At 37.6% G+C, this 19,127-nt stretch overlaps 1 protein-coding gene across 2 annotated transcripts in view; it reads right to left on the bottom strand.

Moving 5' to 3' along the window:
- PLAA (phospholipase A2 activating protein) overlaps window positions 1-19,127 on the bottom strand; it is a 40,379-nt gene that overhangs the window by 6,433 nt on the left and 14,819 nt on the right. For both annotated transcript variants that reach the window (XM_046022066.1, XM_046022067.1), the window contains exons 3-11: window positions 16,716-16,816; window positions 16,505-16,625; window positions 14,388-14,555; window positions 13,795-13,930; window positions 11,946-12,115; window positions 8,248-8,405; window positions 7,384-7,603; window positions 4,529-4,600; window positions 909-977 (exon numbers count right to left, since the gene is read on the bottom strand). In XM_046022066.1, the coding sequence (XP_045878022.1) occupies window positions 909-977; window positions 4,529-4,600; window positions 7,384-7,603; window positions 8,248-8,405; window positions 11,946-12,115; window positions 13,795-13,930; window positions 14,388-14,555; window positions 16,505-16,625; window positions 16,716-16,816 (1,215 nt within the window). The remainder of the gene's footprint in view (window positions 1-908; window positions 978-4,528; window positions 4,601-7,383; window positions 7,604-8,247; window positions 8,406-11,945; window positions 12,116-13,794; window positions 13,931-14,387; window positions 14,556-16,504; window positions 16,626-16,715; window positions 16,817-19,127) is intronic.

Here is a 19,127-nt window from a genome sequence, read left to right as displayed (position 1 = left end):
CAAATTTAGTCTTGTATTTCATTAACAGTCAAAAAGAGGGAAGCATGTCTGCCTATATTCAACCATGCTGAACAAGTAAGATGTGTCCGACTCTAGGCAAGATACTAAGAATAAAAAAGAAAAGTTAATTGCTCAGGAGAAGGCCAGATAGCACAGGCCTAAATCACAACAACAAATTTTTTACTGGGTCCTCTTAAACAGAACAACATGGAGCAGAATAAATAACATTCTCTTTCTTTTAAATATTTTATTTATTTATTTTGACAGAGAGAAAGAGAGGAAGAACAAGCAGGGAGAGTGGCAGGCTGAGGGAGAAGCAGGCTCCCGGCTGAGCAAGAAGCCTGATGTAGGACTCAATCCCACGACCCCGGGATCATGACCTGGGCCTAACACAGATGCTTCACCAACTGCGCCACTGAGGCGCCCCTGAATAACATTCAGAATACATTAAGAATGAACAAAGGAGAGACAAAACAAAACAAAACAAAACAAAAAAAACCATACAACCAAAACCCGCAGGTTTTGTAAGGGTGGTGAGAAGACCAGACCTATGACAGAAAAGCAGATTTTAATCCTGGCTACACATTAGAATCACAATGGAAGATTATGAAAACTATACTTGCCAAGGCCCCAAACCAGGGCAGCAATAGACTCAGTGAGCATCTCTGGAGATGAGGGTTTTTTTAAGCTTCCTACATGAGTCTAATGTGCAGTATGACACAATTCTGAGAATACTTTAAAAGCCAGGTCAAGAAATTTGGTCTTGATATACTATATGAAAAGTTCTCTAGCAAGAAAAAGATACCAGATTTCTCAATCTTTCATTAATTAAAGTTCCAGTAAATTTTAAAAATCTAAAAAAGAAAAAAAGAAGAAGAAAAAGAAATGAAAAGTAGGTAAGGGTGTACCTGTAAATGGATCAACTCCAGCCATGGTAGTTCCCATATTGGCAGACCCTGGCACATAACGACCGCCACCTGAAATGCAGTGACACATCTAGTAAGCAAAGGTAATCCTCTCTACACAGAGTAACTTATTTTCAATATGAGTCACAGTTCAGAATGGCATTTTATACACATAATAAAAGGGCTATGAATTTGTTTAGAATATAGTACCTGGCATATAGTTGGTGATAAATGTTAGTCTTAAAAGTAATTCCCAAATTACAAAATAAACATTAGATGCCTTATACATTATAATTATAGATAGTAATGACTTGAAAAAGCATCAGTGGATTGGACAGAAGAAATTAAAAGGTTTCCATAATGAAATGTAAACATGGGGTGCCTGGCTGGCATTAGAGTCTTGATCTTAGAGTTTTAAGTTCAAGTCCCACACTGGGTACAGAGATTACTTAAAAAGAAAACCTTAAAAAATTAAAAACAATTTAAAAAATGTGAACATTATTCTACTGAAATAGGATTAGCTAACACATAAGCAAAAAAGAGACTAGATAAGATTTAGGGATGCTATGATAATAGCACTGTCTCATATTTGGGATCCTACTTGTGGATTCTCATTGAAAATGGAAAGAAAGGAACATGAGGGGCGCCTGGGTGGCTCAGTGGGTTAAAGCCTCTGCCTTCAGCTCAGGTCATGATCCCAGGGTCCTGGGATCGAGCCCCGCATCGGGCTCTTTGCTCAGCAGGGAGCCTGCTTCCTCCTTTCTCTCTCTCTGCCTCTTTCTCTGCCTACTTGTGATCACTGTCTGTCAAATAAATAAATAAAATCTTTAAAAAAAAAAAAAGAAAGGAACATGAAAAAACAATGTAGAAAAAGAATCAGCAGGATTAGGAGATGTTCAGAGTCCTGGATCAGCCCTCATGGGAAGAAGATGAGCTACTTTTCCAGCTCCTCTGAATTTAATATCTAGGAGTTAGTATAACTGGTGTAACACATATAGAAAAAGCAAACAATACAAAAGAAAAAAGCCCCAAAATGGCAGATATAAATAGATTAAAATAACGAAGAACACAGAATAAGAGGCTTTTTTGTTTTTACTAATATACTAGGTAGCATGCTAAGCATCTTTTTAAAAAAGATTTATTATTTGTAGGAGAGAGAAAAAGAGAGAGTGTGTGCGTGCAGGCACATGCAGGGGGAAGGGCAGAGGGAGAGAGAAAACCAAGCAGAATGGAGCCCGAGGCAGGGCTTGATCTCATGACCTTGAGAGCTTGACCTGAGCTGAAACCAAGAACTGGTTATTTAACTGACTGCTCCACTCAGGTGCCCTCATGCTAAGCATCTTATATTTATATACTCATTTAAATATCAATTAGATATCATTATTATTAACAGTATTTTAGAAGAAAGCTGAAGAACTTGTCCAAGGCATTAATTATGAGGCAAAGTATGATCCTACACTTTTCTAAATGTGGTTCTTCAACCACGTGAGAATCACCTTCAATATGCAGATTCCTAGAGCCCACCCACAACAGCCTATTGGTTCTCTGAATTGGCTTCACTTTAAAAACATGTAAGGTGCTTTTAAAATTACTAACGGCAAACCAAACAACAAAGAACATTTAATCAGCATCCATGGGTGAGAGATCAGGGCACGAGTAATTTTTACCTCCTCACCAACCTAGTGTATCAGAATTATCTCTGTGGGAAGGACCCTATGATGAGTTAAACAAGCATCCCAGGTGATTCTAACTGACATTGGAAGTTTGAGAAGCACATAAATAAGGAAGAGAAAAGAGAATTAAGATTGACCTTGGGGTGCCTGGGTGGCTCAGTGGGTTAAGCCTCTGCCTTTGGCTCAGGTAATGGTCTCAGGGTCCTGAGATCAAGCTCCGCATCAGGCTCTCTGCTCAGCAGGGAGCCTGCTTCCCACCCCACCCCGCCCCCTGCCTACTTGTGATCTCTCTCTCTCTCTGTCAAATAAATAAATAAAATCTTTTAGAAAAAAAAAAAAAAAAAAAAAAAAAAAAAAAAAGACTGACCTTAAACTGTAAGCTGAATGGGAAAAACTCTTTGCCCCAGTGCTACTGGTAAATTGGGGGAATATATACTGAAAATACTGAAGGCTTAAATATAGTCCAAGCATTTTGCTAAAAACTTCACATGTACTGTACCATTTAATTTTCATAACATCTCAATGTGGTAGGTACTATTATCTATTTTTTATAATAGTGTGGTTCAGTTATCCTATTAACTCCTCAATTCTCTTGGATGTTTAGTATGCTATCTTGCAAATCTCCATAATCTCTGAATCTTCTGAGTTACTGACATTGTACAATAGTGAGACATGCTCCAGTGATGATGGCCTCAGGAGTTCTCTTGATTTGGTTGCTATTGCTTGAAGCTTCTTTCTGTTCCAAGAAAAAGCTGCTAATGAGGTCTGAGAATTACGTTGTTCTAAGTTTCAGGGCATCACTATGTCTTGAATAAGTCATCACCTTATCTACTCTTCAGATCCTTAATACCTTTTTGAATTGCATTATGTCATCAAGGGTTTTCTTAATAGCCATTGTGCCATCACAACATTTAGCTTGATCTTGATAGATGGTGATTTTAGCATACTGGTTACCAATGCACAGGGGTGCAGCTAAGGGCATCTGGGCCACTAATTCATTCACAGGAGAGAAGAAGCTCACTAAGAGCGATTCACAACTTCATGATAGTGACCGAAGGTTGTGTGTTGGTCCAATTTATGGTTTAGACAGAAATCTATGTTGGCAAGGCCAGTGGATACTCTAAGTGCCAAGAATCTCTTCCCAAACTGGGTATGTTGTCGAGGAACTCTGGCTGATGATCCAACAACAGCATCATAAAATACGACAAAAGCTACTCTGAAAACAGAGACTTCTTCAGCTGCATTCAAGTCCCAGATTGGCAATTTTTTTCCCAGTAGTGTTGATGCCGAGGCATGCATACCTTAGTAAATAAAGTCATTGTGAAGTGATACACCAACACTTCCCGGGCTTCATGAAGGCCATTAATAACATAGACTAGAAGAAATAATTCTGGGTGGACTGTGTCCTTCCATGCTAAGGCACAATATGCCTGAACAGACTTCTTGACTGCATGGCTTCATCCAGTATCAGGGACTCACGTGGCTCCTTCTTTGCTTGTGATCAGTAGAATCTCGCCAGTAATACCACTCATGCTGTGTCGTGGTTGGTGGGTTCCCCTATTATCTAATTTTACAGATAAAAAAAATAGGCTCAGACAGGTTAAGCAACTTGCCAACTTCTCATAGCAAGTAAGTGGTAGAGCCAGATTTTGAACCAAGGTCTATCTGACTCTAAAAACTATGCCCTTCATGACTCTTGCTCTCCTTGCAAGAAGGACCACTGGAGAAAACGATGAGTTCTAATAATACGCTATTTAAAAGTCATGAGAAAAATTACAAAATACTCCAGGAAAAAGCAAAAATTAGAAGTTAAAGAAAAGGAGATCCATCAAAATTGGAATACAGATAAGGGAATTATTATTAGATGATGTCTCCAAAATGTAAATCCATATAATGCAAAATGCTATACATTAAATGAAGAAAGATATATTTATCAAAACTGCATCCCACCTGTAAAAGGATCTGCTGCAGGCAGTGTGTTAGAAGATCCTGATGAAGACCCCGGAACATACCGACCACCACCTATGCACGCAAACAAAGGAAAAGCTGAAGTATGCCAAAATTTTGAATTTCATAAACCGCACAATGCTTATATTAGAAGACTAAGTTTGGAGGAAAAACAGAAGAGCAAAGCTGTCACATGATACAATAACAGAAATTAGTCAGCAGTTCTTATAGTAGGAAAGACTACTTAGAAACTAAAATTTCAGTGATTCTCCAAGTTTGGTTTCTCAACTTTATTACTTTATTAGGTGTTAGCCACTGCCTTTAAATATTAAAATAACTAAAAATTCAAATTTAAAAGGAGAAGTCACAGGTGGTCTCTGACCTAGATAATATACACATATAATCAGTTCCTGTTCCTATACAAATCCACTAGAATTCCTGCTGTTGCTGTTGCTATCCAAAACCACAGGCATCAAATGTTAATCTTTTAGAGAACCCCTGAGTTCATTAACTCATGTGTCAAAAAGTGCTGGGGATCCAGCAGGGAACAAGATTGCCTGTATCCATTGAAGCTTACAACCCACTGGAGAAGAGAATTACACGAAGGCAATGAGTGCCACAAAGGAAAGAGATTTCCGTTTATACTTACACAAATGTGCGGTGTGTGTGACTATATGTTTTGTTATTACCTCTGAGGAAATAATCAGAGGTGTCTACAATAGGATATATGTAGAAGATATATATAAAAGGATGCTTATAAAGTTAGAGATTTGGAAGAGCAAAGAAAGTCAGAGTTAAGATTTCCAGACGGAGCCAGCTGGCTCTAGTACCTGTCTTCCATTCCACAAAACAGCTGACACAAGACTATAATCATGTGTTCACTCTTTTGTGCTCTGGCCTGAAATTGCACCAATGGAATACCCAGATAACAAACACAGTTTTGTGTTTTTTTTAAAAGATTTTATTTATTTGTCAGACAGAGATCACAAGTAGGCAGTGAGGCAGGTGCGGGGGCCGGGGGTGTGGGAGCAGTTTCCCTGCTGAGCAGAGATTCCCAATGTGGGGCTCGATCCCAGGACTCTGAGATCATGACCTTAGCCGAAGGCAGAGGCTTCACCCACTGAGCCACCCAGGCCCCATAAACACTTTTTTTTTTTTTTGGTCAAGTTCAACTATTAGGAGGGGTTACATCATTTATATTCAGTAGTGAGTCAGTCTGATAATTCTGTTTAAGTCAACATGCAGGTGACATTACCTTTATTAGGTGAATGGGCAGTGGAATTTTGAAATAGAGAAAGAAGAGATAACTTAGGAGTGTGAAGTATCAGTGAGGGAAGAAGACAGGAGGGATATGGAAGCCTTGTAAAACAAGGAGGAGCACTAGCACATGAGAAATGACAACAGGAAAATACTAACAATAAAGTACTAATTTCAGAATTTTATTGAGAGCTGGCCCTGTACCTAAGAAAAAAGGAAGCATTTTATTTCTTCCTGTACCATAGCCTCAGTTCCCAGGACCCAAAACTCAGGGTCCTTTTTCTTTAGAAAAAGGAGTGTTATAATCCATTACCTGGGAAAAAAGACTCAGACTAATATTACTAGGATTATAATCTACAGACTGGCATAAGAGCCCAATGCTATTTACAACATTTGTTTTTCTTGCCTTTCCCTGCCTCCCCTCAAGTCCCCATTTATAGTATTTTAAACACTATGTTATAAACTGACTTAAGTCATTATGTGGAACACAAATCCCATGAAAACTAAAACTGCCTATAGTTCAGTCCTAGATTTGATGCCCAACTAACCAATTTAGCCTCGTGTGAAAAGAATTTACTTACTAAAATTCACCAAAACATGTATTTTTAAAAGGAGTAACTATATAAAGGAACTTCTGAGTTTCTTTTCATTTCATATGACTATATTAAATTTTCGTAGTTTTGTTTCGCTTACAGTGTGGCTGTATTTTTTTTTTTAAAGATTTTATTTATTTATTTGACAGAGAGAGATCACAAGTAGACAGAAAGGCAGGCAGAGAGAGAGAGAGAGGGAAGCAGGCTCCCCGCTTAGCAGAGAGCCCGATGTGGGACTCGATCCCAGTACCCTGAGATCATGACCTGAGCCGAAGGCAGCGGCTTAACCCACTGAGCCACCCAGGCACCCCACGTGGCTGTATTTTTGAAAGGGAAAAGCGGCGCCTGGGTGGTTCAGTCAGTTACGGGTTCAACTCTTGATTTCAGCTCAGGTCATGATCTCAGGGTTATGAGACTGAGCCCCATGTCTGGCTCCATGCTCAGCATGGAGTCGGTTTGAGATTCTCTTCCTCTCAAAAGGAAAAAAAAAAAAAAGAGATTCTCTTCATCTCTCTTTGCCCCTCCACCACCCACCTTCACCTTATCTGCATGGTCTCTGTCTCTAAAATAAATGAATAAACAAAGTCTTGAAAAGGAACAACATGGGGCGCCTGGGTGGCTCAGTGGATTAAAGCCTCTGCCTTCTGCTCAGGCCATGATCTCAGGGTCCTGGGATTGAGTCCCACATTCGGGCTCTCTGCTCAGCGGGGAGCTTGCTTCCCCCTCTTTCTCTGCCTGCCTCTCTGCCTACTTGTGATCTCTCTCTGTCAAATATATAAATAAAATCTTAAAAAAAAAAGGGACATACAATTGTTTCTATAAATATAGAATTACTATATAATTTGAGGTTTAAAAATATGAATTTAAAGTAAAAACCTGCTACAGACTTTGGATCTTGGTTTTTATTTAAGCAGGTAATCATAATGGATGTTTAAACACATCAAAAGCGAAAAGAAAAAAAAAAATCAGCCAACATTTATGAACGTACAGAAGACTTTCTTAACCTACCCGTAAAAGGATCTGAAAAACTGGTATTCCCAAGTCCTAATATTTGGCCTTTTGTGTTATCAATAATAAATTTAGCCACTTGATCCAAAAACATGGGATTCAAATCATTCTTCTGTAAGAAGTTGTATGCAGTTAACCAGGGATCATCACTGACGTTATATGGAAGTTTATATGATGGTCCACCTTCATTGACATCAATTGAGAAAACATAATCAAATTCCTTCAATAGGAATACAAAAAGGAGATAAATGATTACTAAAGTATCTGTTCACTTAAATGACATATATATCACAGACATTATATATTCTTTTAAAAATAATTATTGTAACACTTACACTTTCACCAGAGTGCAATGTGCTACAAGATTAGCATTTCAGTAGGGGTGGGGCAGGGGAAGTATTACAATTACACATTAACTCTAAGGCCAAAGGAGGGTTTCTAATTGGTTGATTTGAAAGCCAGAAGTATTAGCTGTTACCATGCTCCAGGCACAAAACATGCTGGCATTAAAAGCACTGCCCTGCAGGGTCCTTCATGTCTTGTCAAGTTAAATATAGTGAGGCACAAAGTATTAGGTGAAAGGTGGCATAGAAGCTCCTAATTCAAAATGAGAGGGAACAGTTTACGCATGGTAAGCACCCAAAGACAAACACTGGCTAATCTATCAAATGCAGCTTCCCTACATGGAAAGAGCTTTTTAAAAAGTCAATTTCAAGGCAGGGAAAATAGGAAATCTTCTCCATAGAAATAAATTTTTAAATCTCAAACACCAAAGAAAATTTTGTCAGCATGGGGAAAAGAAAACAGAAGATGTTTGTCTAATGCTTTAAGATAATGGTTATTAGAAAGTAGAAGTTGACATACTTTCCCTTCATATAAGACTTTTCCAGATGTTTGCTGATTAGCACCAGATGAGCCAACGACATCACCGATTTTTAGCCACCTCCCTTCACTAACACTCCACTGATAGGCTTCAACTTTCTCCCCATCTCTGATTAGACGAGTCTGTCCTTCTCTAGTACCTTAAAATAAAACATTTAAGAATCAAAGGTAGGATAGCAGAGTAAAATTCAAAGCCATTTAGATAAAAAAATTTTAACTTTAAAATTTATACATAAAATAGAATATGTATTTGGTTTAATGAAATTTTTATTATAAGATTTTAAAATGTTACTCTACCAGAAAGCAGCCCCAAAGAAAATAATGGTTAAAGGGAATCTGTACAAACAGAGGAAGGTTAAAAAAGTATGTCTCTACTAGAAAGAAGCCAGCCCACTAAAATAAAACAAGTTTTATTACCGAGTATCTTCTGACAACACTGACTTTAGTAAATGACTCTTCATTCTTCTAGTTGTTCAGGCCAAAAAGTACAAAAGAATCTGATTCCTCTTTCTCTGAACGCCACCGCCAATCCTTCAGCAAATTCTGTCAGTTCTATCTTTAAAAAAGATCTAGGGGCTCTGGGTGGCTCAGTCATTAAGCATCTGCCTTTGACTCAGGTCATGATCCCAGGACCGGTCTTGGGACTGAGCCCCACACTGTGCTCCCTGCTTGGCAGGAAGCCTGCTTCTCCCTCTCCCACTACTCCTACTTGTGTTTCCTCTCTCACTGTCTCTCTGTCAGTAAAATCTTTAAAAAATAAAAAAAAAATAATAAAAAAAAGATCTAGAAAACTATCTCTTCTCACCATCTCCATTGTTACCCAATGGTACAAGCCACCAGCATTTCTCACTTGGACTGCTTTAATGGCCTCTTATTCTTGCTCTGGGGCTCCCTGAAGTCTATATTCAACCCAGCAACCACAAAAATTTTTTCAGAAGTTGAAAGCACTTCTGTCACTCTTCTGCTGGAGGCCCTTCAATGGCTTCCCGTCTCTCTCAGTTAAGGCCTAAGTCCTTGGAATGAGGTACAAGGCCAAATATATCATCTTCTCTGACTTCACCTTCCACTACTCCTCCCCTCCACCTATTCCCCCACTTCCTCCATGGAGTTTTTACGCTGGCTTTAATTCTGCCCATGACACTCTTCATGCAGTGCTGGCAAGATTTGTCCCCTTGCCTCCTTAAGGACTTGAATGTCACATTCTCAGCAAAACATTCAGTGGCAGGGACAGCCATTTGTCCTCCAGAGATTCACATTAGTATTCCATAGTAGAACTTTGCTTTAGCAAGGTATACTTCCTAGATGCCACACATGAGAAGCAGTCAGGGGAATCTGAGTGGGTGAGATGTGAGCCAGTTCTAGGACTACTCCATCATCCTCTACGCTCCCCTTTTATTCTGTCTGATGGCTGAAAGTCTCTACACAAGAGGACCTTGGGAGCTACATGTTGAAGATGGTGGTTTCTATCAGCCTGGGTCCCTGAATGGCCACAAGGAGCAAAACTGCTCCACAAACATGCTCGGCATACCTTGCCATCAACTGAGCTTTTACTGTGCAACAAAGAAACTTCTCTTGTATTAAGTCTCTGAGATTTTAGAGTTTATCTGTTACAGCAACTAATGTTATCCTAAATAATATATATTTATTTCCTGAGCATTGTATTTAAAATTATAAGACACCCCAACTCCTGCTTTGTTTCCCAGGGTACTTATCCCTATCTGACATACTTATATCATTACTTATTTACTTTTTAATTATCTGTCTCCCGCAGAACATAAATTTTTTGAGAACAGAGATTTTTATTCCTATTTCCCAGAGTTTAGAACAATGCCTGGAACACATTGGGCATTTAGTAAATATTTACTCTGTGTGAGTGTGTATGTGTGTAATAACAAAGAGACTACATTTTGTGATATTAAAAACATGACAGCATAATGGGTCAGTTCTCAAACTCTGGATTTCAAGATCTCTTTATAGTCATAAATGTTATTCAGAAGCCCAAAGAACTTTTATTAGTGTGGGTTATATCAACTGACTTACTGGATTTGAAATTAAAAATAAAAAGTAAAATATGTTTACTTAATGGAAAACAGTAGGTATATTACATATTGAATAAATAGTATTTAATATTTTAATGAAAAATAAGAATAGTTTCAGAAGTTTACTGAGAAGACTGGCATGGTTTTATATATTTATAAATCTTTTTACTGTCTTAATAGGAGACAGCTAGATTATCATACCTGCCTCTCCATTCAATCTGCTGCAATCTGTCGTTTTGTTGAAGTAAAAAAAGAAAATCCAACCTCATGCAGATAATATAATTGAAAGAGAAATGACTAGTTTAAAAGCCTTTTCAGAAAAATGTGAATATTCTACATGTAGTAGGTCTTTAAAGGTTATACATTAGAATCTGAAACCATATCAGTGCATTTTTTATGCTCTACTAAACACTAAAATCCACTGATCTATCTTAACAATTCCTGGCAGCAGATACTTTTTCCAAAATTTCAATTTTCACTTGAGAGTTTTAAATTGTATCTTTAGCAATAAATACTGTCAGTATTTTCCTTAAGGTGACGTGATCACTTTGTTCTTTTAAAAAAAAAAAATGCCCCAAACTTAAGTTTGGTTAGTTGTTCTTTGAAATAAATATGGCATTCTATGAAAAAGTTCAGTCTGCAACTCAAAGAAAGGCACAAATACTTATCCTTGAAACACCATGGTACTTTAGAGTACTTTATTTGTACTTTCCATTTTGTCAACTAGAATATTAACAAAGACGTGACTAATGGGTTTAGTAAAATTAATTTTTAATGCTTCTTTAAGAACATTATTATGGGCAAATGGCTTTTTTTTTAAATCCACCATTGCTTTTGAACCTTAAGTACAATTGTTAACACAGTAGAAAAGTCAAATAACAGCTTAGTGTTATAAAATTAGTTTGACTTTGTGGACATCCTGAAAGAGTCTCAGAATTCCTAAGGGTCCATGGATGAAGTTCTGAGAACTGCTATCAAGGATCAGACATGTATCTAGATTTCATTTGAAATAACCACTGTCCTCTAATTTAAGCTCAAATTACCCCCAACTTGTTAAGCAGAGATTGCTTTATTTGAACTCATTTTTATTTTTAGTCCATACAACTTCTCTCAGAGAATCCAATCAACCAAAAGGTATTAAATGAGTGACTTTTGAGTACCTACTGTATATGAGCTAAGTATTTGGAGATTTATTTAAAATAAAAACAAGACTCCTATTTATGAGCAGTATAGCTCAAAGTCTTTAAAACTGTGAGACAGAGGCAAGAATATGGTTTCTCGGGGCACCTGGGTGGCTCAGTGGGTTAAAGCCTCTGCCTTCGGCTCAGGTCATGATCCCAGGGCCATGGGATCGAGCCCCGCATCAGGCTCTCTGCTCAGCGGGGAGCCTGCTTCCTCCTCTCTCTCTCTGCCTGCCTCTCCGCCTACTTGTGATTTCTGTCTTTCAAATAAATAAATAAAATCTTAAAAAAAAAAAAGAAAAAGAAACTATGGTTTCTCATAGTGGTTAAGTGTAACAGTAAAAATTCTAAAAAAATCCCTGTCTGGCAATGGGAGTAAAAATTACCAGCAAATCAACCTCTTTTTCCTTCTCATTCTAATTATTCCAAATGGCAAACATATATACATTGAAATATTTACCAGGTTCATTCAGATGTTCCCTCCCAGGAAGCTGCTCAGCATTAATGTCTCCTAAATCACCAGTTTTGGAATCAATGGTTGCCTGAGAGAGTTCTTTTTCAAAAGCCTTGATTTCCTCAGCACTTGCTGTCCGATCCTCTGATTCTGTAAACACTCTAATAATACCATCACTATAAAGAAAAAACAAACTGATTTGAAGTCACTTATGCTATAGTGCATGAATATTATCACACCTGAATGATTCAAAGCAAAAATAATCTGTATTTGTGAATACGAGAAACGTTACTATATATTTATGGCTGAGGAGAGCACTATGCTGATTTTACACACTATCCTCTGTTGCTTTCTAAAGCCATGTTTAGGGTAGGAAAAAGATAATTTAAGGGAAAAGTCACTGGCAAAGGGCAGAGAAATATATATTTGACACAATTTTGAATTCCAAGTAAGTATTTACCATCGTAAAAATCTAGAGGCATAACATAGACTTCAAGTCACTATTACATAGTAGAGTATAAAGAAGGGCAGTAGGTTGGTTTACTTTACAAAGGACTCAAATACACAACATAAAGTTTAAAAATAGCAGATGCTCATTACCTGTCCATTCAGGAAACATGGAGTCTGTCTTTATTCTGATTAACTAGCAATGTAATCCCAAGGAAGAAAAAACCAGTCTTGCATTGGACTAGATGGCAACCCCAACCTCTAGTTTTGGGTAGGAAAGGCAAGTTAGCTACTTTCAGATGCACTAATCCTGGCCAATTCTAGAGAGAACTTGGTTTCTTACTTAACCTTCCACTAACAGGAACTTCACCCTTTCAGTTTGTTTACTTTAACTTTAAATATGCTTAGGGCAGAAAATAAAGAAACCAACAAATCTGCACTTGACCCAGACAAAAAGTAAATCACCTCTTTTATTAGGCCCTCCATCCCTTATAGCTGTTGCTTTCTTTTTATCTCTGCCTTCCTTGCCAGAATCACTGGTGTAAGTGTGGCTCATCCCACTCAGACCCCAGAAGTCTAAAACTGAGTGCCTCACCTTCTGTACCAAACCAATTCTCCCACTTCCCCAATTTTATTAACGCAATCACCAAAAATTAGAAGCTTTATGCTTTTCTTTCATCCTTCTTTTGATCATCCTTCCTCTGCAAGATCTCCTATTTTGGACTCTTATCTATTAGCACCTGAGGATAACATTTCATAATGGCACAGGCACACTGTACCTGCTTTCTAAATTGCTTTTCCTGCTCACTGTCACCACTACTTATACCCAACCTATTATGTAATAAATTGCAAGTTATGCTTTAATTATGTCACTTCTTTAAAAGCTAGAACCCTTTACCTCAAGCACAGAATCTAAAAAAGGCCTGGCATTCAAGGTTTCCCATAGTTATGCCCCGCTTTAATGCCTTACCGCCTTACCAGTGCTCCCCACTATTCCCCAGCATGAGTCCTCTACCGTTTTCCTTCATTTCTCACATGTATCACTCTCGTGCCCATGCCACGCCTTTACTTATAACATTTGTTTTGCTAGAAATTATAATTTCCCTTCTTACTCATTATCCTTCAATTTTCAATTCAAATTTCTCCTTCAGAAAGTTTTCCCACACTAATCTCTATCTTCTCCAATCTCTTTGCATTCAAGTTTTGACTGTACAACCTGTAGTACAATACCAGTGTAATATATCATGTATCATTAATGTGAAAGTTGTCATGTTTAGTACGGTTTTTTCACTCCAGAAATATACATATGGTCTCCCAATTCACTTAACGTTTCCTTATGGGTCATCTTTGTACACGATATCAAAGACCTAGATACATGATATTTATTGACTGACTAGAATATAAATACCTCGCACCAACCACAATGTCACCATTGTCTAGAACACAGCAGCACCAAATAGATTGAGCTGGAAGTCGGATTGTTTGAGCACATTCTCCGTGTTTCCAGATTCTCAGCGATCTGTCTTCTGCCGTTGTTACAAAATCTAAAATTAATGAATATAGGAAAAATCAGTTTGAATAAATAAAATTAAATACATGTATTACATATCACCTTCCCAGGTTGGCATACGGATTTTTTTTAACCCCGAACTAATTTTAAAATTAGTTTTACATTTTATGTATTTGTCACTTATACCATGTATAACTTAAAAAATCACATTTTCTATATTTCATACCTTATATACTGTACACTTAGCACCAATAAATTAAAGTCTTTCCTGAAATACCCAAAACTTTTTGACATAACCATCAAATATGAATTAATATAAAGATGATCACACAACCTTCTCCTTTACCAGAAGATCCTTAATGAGATAAAGCTACTAAATTACTCAAATCACAGTTAACAACTGATAATTAGCACTCCTATCCCCACCTCAAGAATAGAATGATACAATGATTGATATAAAATTTAAAAATTTTAATACATGCTAATCTTACCTTTACAATTTGGAAAGACAGATATACTATAAATATAATTGGTATGTCCATAATATACTTCAAGACACTCGCCAGTGATCTGCCACCTTCTAATACTAGCATCATTTGCACAGGAAAGAAATTCTGTTTCACTCAAAATTGCTAAACCTCTTACACAGTCTTCATGTCCTGTATGAAAGAAGAATAATATAAACCAATAAGAAGGATGATTTCATTGATGGATCTCTGTATTAACTACTATTATAAAACATGTAAGTGGGTAGTAATAACTGATTTTCAAAGCAGAGAAATTAATTTTTTTCTATAGAAAAGACTGGTAACCAAAATTTTATTTTAGGTTTGGTAGTATTTTTTATTACCTTTGAAAGTTATTTTACATTCACCTTATCTTCTCCAAATTATTTCCTAAAGCTCTCCAGAAATAAGATTCTGATCCCAACAATTCATTTTCACCTGACAATTCATTTTCAACTTGTCGTCTTCAATAACAAGAGTAATTCATAACATACAAAACATTCAAACATGACAAAGAGTAATAGCCCCTAAATTTCTCAAAACATAATACTGAAATTAATATTTATAAGGCACTAATGAGACAGTAATGAAGGGCACTAATGAAAATTAAGAAAAATTCAATTATAAAAAAGATTTTAATTATTTAAGAATTGAAATAAAAACCATTATAGAAAAGTAATCTTTATTAAAGAATGAAGAATAGATTAAGACAATGATTTATCTGAAACCACAAAACTAGTAGAAAAGCTAAAAACAGGAATTCACGTTTCCTGCCTTATAATCCCACTTCCTTTGATCCAACAAATCATAACTTCTCCCGATTTGACCAAAACACAAATATAAAACCGAACATCACACAGAAACATTTCATAATATATACAAATGCAACCATTAAAACGATACAATAAGAACTAATAACCAATCTTTTATAAAACAAGATTTTATGGAATAAACATTATTCTTAGTTATATAACTAGAAATATACATACATTCCATGAATTAAAAAATTTAAAATCCTTTTAAAAACTTCATAAAACTCAATTTCTTTCATTATTAATTGAGGTAATGCAGAAGTACTACTTTCTTTTCTTTTCTTTTTTTTTTAAGACTTTGTTTATTTATTTATTTGACAGAGAGAGATCCAAGGAGGCAGAGAGGCAGGCAGAGAGAGAGGAGGAAGTAGGCTCCCCACTGAGCAGAGAGCCTGATGCGGGGCTTGATCCCAGGACCCTGGGATCATGACCTGAGCTGAAGGTGGAGGCTTAACCCACTGAGCCACCCAGGTGCTCATACTTTCTTTTTTTTAAGGACAAACATTTTCTGAAGCTTATGATCTAATAAAGGAGATCAGGAATCAAAAAAATTTTTCAGGTTCAGTATTTGCTGCTTTAGATTAGCCACTGAAGATTAATAACAACTTGATAACATGTATGTATGGAAGCAGGAACACAGTGATGCTTAATTATAGCTTGCCCATCTACAGATAGTTTTATCAGCACAAAGGGAATTCTTGAAGCATTATCCAGACTAGTGATCAAATTCAAAGAAAATAAAAGAGAAGAAAAACAACAAAAAAATTCATACCAAAATTTTAAGTGTTCCACAAATAAATCAGCAATACCAGTGTCAGTCAGCAGATGTCTCAGTGCAGGAGTTATTTAATAGGTAAGGTTCAAAAAGACTACTGATCTAAAATCCTAATATAAGCCTGAAATTTGTTATTACTAAATAATGTACTTCAACATTCACAAGAGCACTAATGATGTCTTCCTATATATATGAAATTAACAGTGACCCACCATCAATAAGGCTTACACTTGAAAGTTTCACTCTGAACTTGTTAAACCAAAAACAAACTGCATACCATATTATAAGCTCATTAAGAGCCATTTATTAGTCCACATCTAGTTATTTTAGGAGAGGTTTCATTTTATCTTTTAAAAGATTTTAAGTATTAGTTGTCAGAAAAGTTACATCTACCCAAATTAAATGGTTCAAATACACTGGTGTTTTTCAAAAGTTGCTTTCTAAGCTTTTGAGGATACACCAATGGAGTGAATATGAAGTGATGAGACTATAAATGTTGTCTACTCTGATCTTACCTGAGAAAGTCCTCTCACACCTTCCAGCTTTCCACAATTTAATAGTCTTGTCTGCTGATCCAGTTAACATTAAGCCCTGCTCAGGTAAGATCTTTACTGCCCATACTGCAGCTGTATGACCCTGTGAGTGAAATGGGAATTAACTTGAGTTGATACAAAGTCACTACATTTAATTATTACACAGAACATTCACAGAGAACTACTACTGTACCTGTAAGGTCATCATGCACTTGTCATTCAGCCAGACTTTAGCAGTGGTGTCCCATGAGCCACTAAGTAATGTCCCAAATTTTCCAGATGAAAGGCTACAAACTAAAGGGGAAAAAGGTATTAGTTAATACAATGTCGTATAGAAAAAAGTTCAACCTTGCTAGTTATTAAAGCATTGTAATTTTGTTTTTTTAATTTTTTAAAGAAGATTTATTTGACAGAGAGAGAGGAAGAGAGCAAGAGAGAGAGAATCTCAGGGAGACCACACTGACCATGGAGCCCAACTCGGGCTTGATTTCACGACTCTGAAAATCATGACCTGAGCCTAAACCAAGAGTTAAGATGCATACCTGACTCTGCCACCCATGCATTTTAAAAACACTTTCTGAACTGACAGTAACCTGGCCAGTTAAGGCTTAACTCAATGGAGATGCAAAAGAGGGCAATGATCAAGACAGACTCTGGGCCGGAATTCCTGGGTGCAACTCCTAGCTGTGCTATGTATGGACTGTCCAACCAAGGGATAACCTCCAATTCCTCATCTGCAAAATGAGGGAGGAGGATCAAATGGGTCCACAATCTCTTCCGGTTAAAAAAATACTATATAGAAAGATAATGCAAATAATTTTGAAATGCTGCTTATAAAAATATTTAATTACAATGACAAATGGGGCTCAGTGGGTTAAGCCTCTGCCTTCAGCTCAGGTCATGATCTCAGGGTCCTGGGATGGAGCCCCGCACCAGGCTCTCTGCTCAGCAGGGAGCCTGCCTCCCCACACCGCCCCCCCGCCCCCCGCCACCTGCCTCTCTGCCTACTTGTGATCACTCCCTCTGTCAAATAAATAAATAAAATCTTAAAAAAAAATAAATAAAATGACAAAAAAAGCCAAAACACTGGAGCCCAGCTAAATATTCAACAGCAACGGACGAGGTAATTAAATCTTATCATCTTTTTTTAAATTTTTTTTTAAGATTTTATTTACTTATTTGAGAGAGAGACAGAGAGAACATGATAGGGGAAGTCAGAGGGAGAAGCAGACTCCCCTTGGAGCTGGGAGCCCAATGTGGGACTTGATCCTGGGACTCCGGGATCATGACCTGAGCCGAAGGCAGTCGCTTTACCAACTGAGCCACCCAGGTGCCCTCTTTTTTTATTATTTTTTTAAGATTTTATTTATTTATTTGACAACAGAGATCACAAGTAGGCAGAGAGGCAGGCAGAGAGAGAGAGAGGGAAGCAGGCTCCCCATTGAGCAGAGAGCCCGATGCGGGGCTCAATCCCAGGACCCTGAGATCATGACCTGAGCTGAAGGCAGAGGCTTATTTAACCCATTGAGCCACCCAGGTGCCCCTAAATCTTATTATCTTAATATAAAATTATATAAGCTAAAAATTAAACATGTGAAAAATTATCTAAAAAAAATTAAAAAAACAACAGAAACAAAAAAAGAAAGAGTTCTGCTTAAAAATGGCAGACTGTTGGGGTGCCTGGGTGGTTCAGTCAATTGAGCATCTGACTCAATTCTGGCTCAAGTCATGATTTCAGGTTCCTGGGGTTAAGTCCTGTGTCAGGTTCTGTGCTCAGAGGGGAGTTTGCTGGAGATTCTCTCTGTCCCACTCCGCAGTGTTTCCACTCACTTGCTTGTTCACTCTCTCTCAAATAAATAAATAAATCTTTCAAAAAAATTGACAGATTGTTCATAGTAAAGCTACCAATGGCATTAATCTACAAGGAGAAAGAAAACAGAAAATAACATAACTGATTAAGCAAAATGGAGGAGATTATAAATTTAAATTTAAACACCCACAGAGAGATTAGAAATTAGTTCGGGGGGGGGGGGGCGGGGGGGAGGTGGTGGTGGTGCCAGGGAACTCTCAAGAGACTCCATATCCAGTTACTAGGTTCGATGGAGAATGGGGCTAGGCAGAGGACTTGAAATGCTAGATCTCTCCTTTCAACCTTCAGTGTCAGGAAAGCACATCCTTACCCACTGCAGGAAACTGAAGGTTTATTCTCTAGAGGAACTGAAGCACAGTTTGCAGATTCAGGTAGCTGGACAAAATAAAGGTCTCGAATAAGAAGCCCCATGGAGGGGTGCCTGGGTGGCTCAGTGGGTTAAGCGTCTGCCTTTGGCTCAGGTCATGATCTCAGGGTCCTGGGATCAAGCCCTGCACCAGGCGCTCTGCTCAGCAGGGAGTCTGCTCCACCCCCCCCAACCTCCACTTGCCTCTCTGAACTACTTGTGATCTCTGTCAAATAAATAATCTTAAAAAAAACAAAAAAACAAAAAAAAAGAAGCCCCATGAAACACAAGGGAAATAAATGGAAAATCTACATCCCTTTCTCTCACAGTTCCAGCAGCCATGCATATCTTCCCCTCCACCCAGGCAACAGACGGGAGAATTCTGCTCT

This window comes from Meles meles, chromosome 11 (assembly GCF_922984935.1).
Source record: "Meles meles chromosome 11, mMelMel3.1 paternal haplotype, whole genome shotgun sequence".
In the NCBI taxonomy this organism is placed as follows: Eukaryota; Metazoa; Chordata; class Mammalia; order Carnivora; family Mustelidae; genus Meles; species Meles meles.
This window is presented reverse-complemented; position numbering and strand designations above follow the sequence as displayed.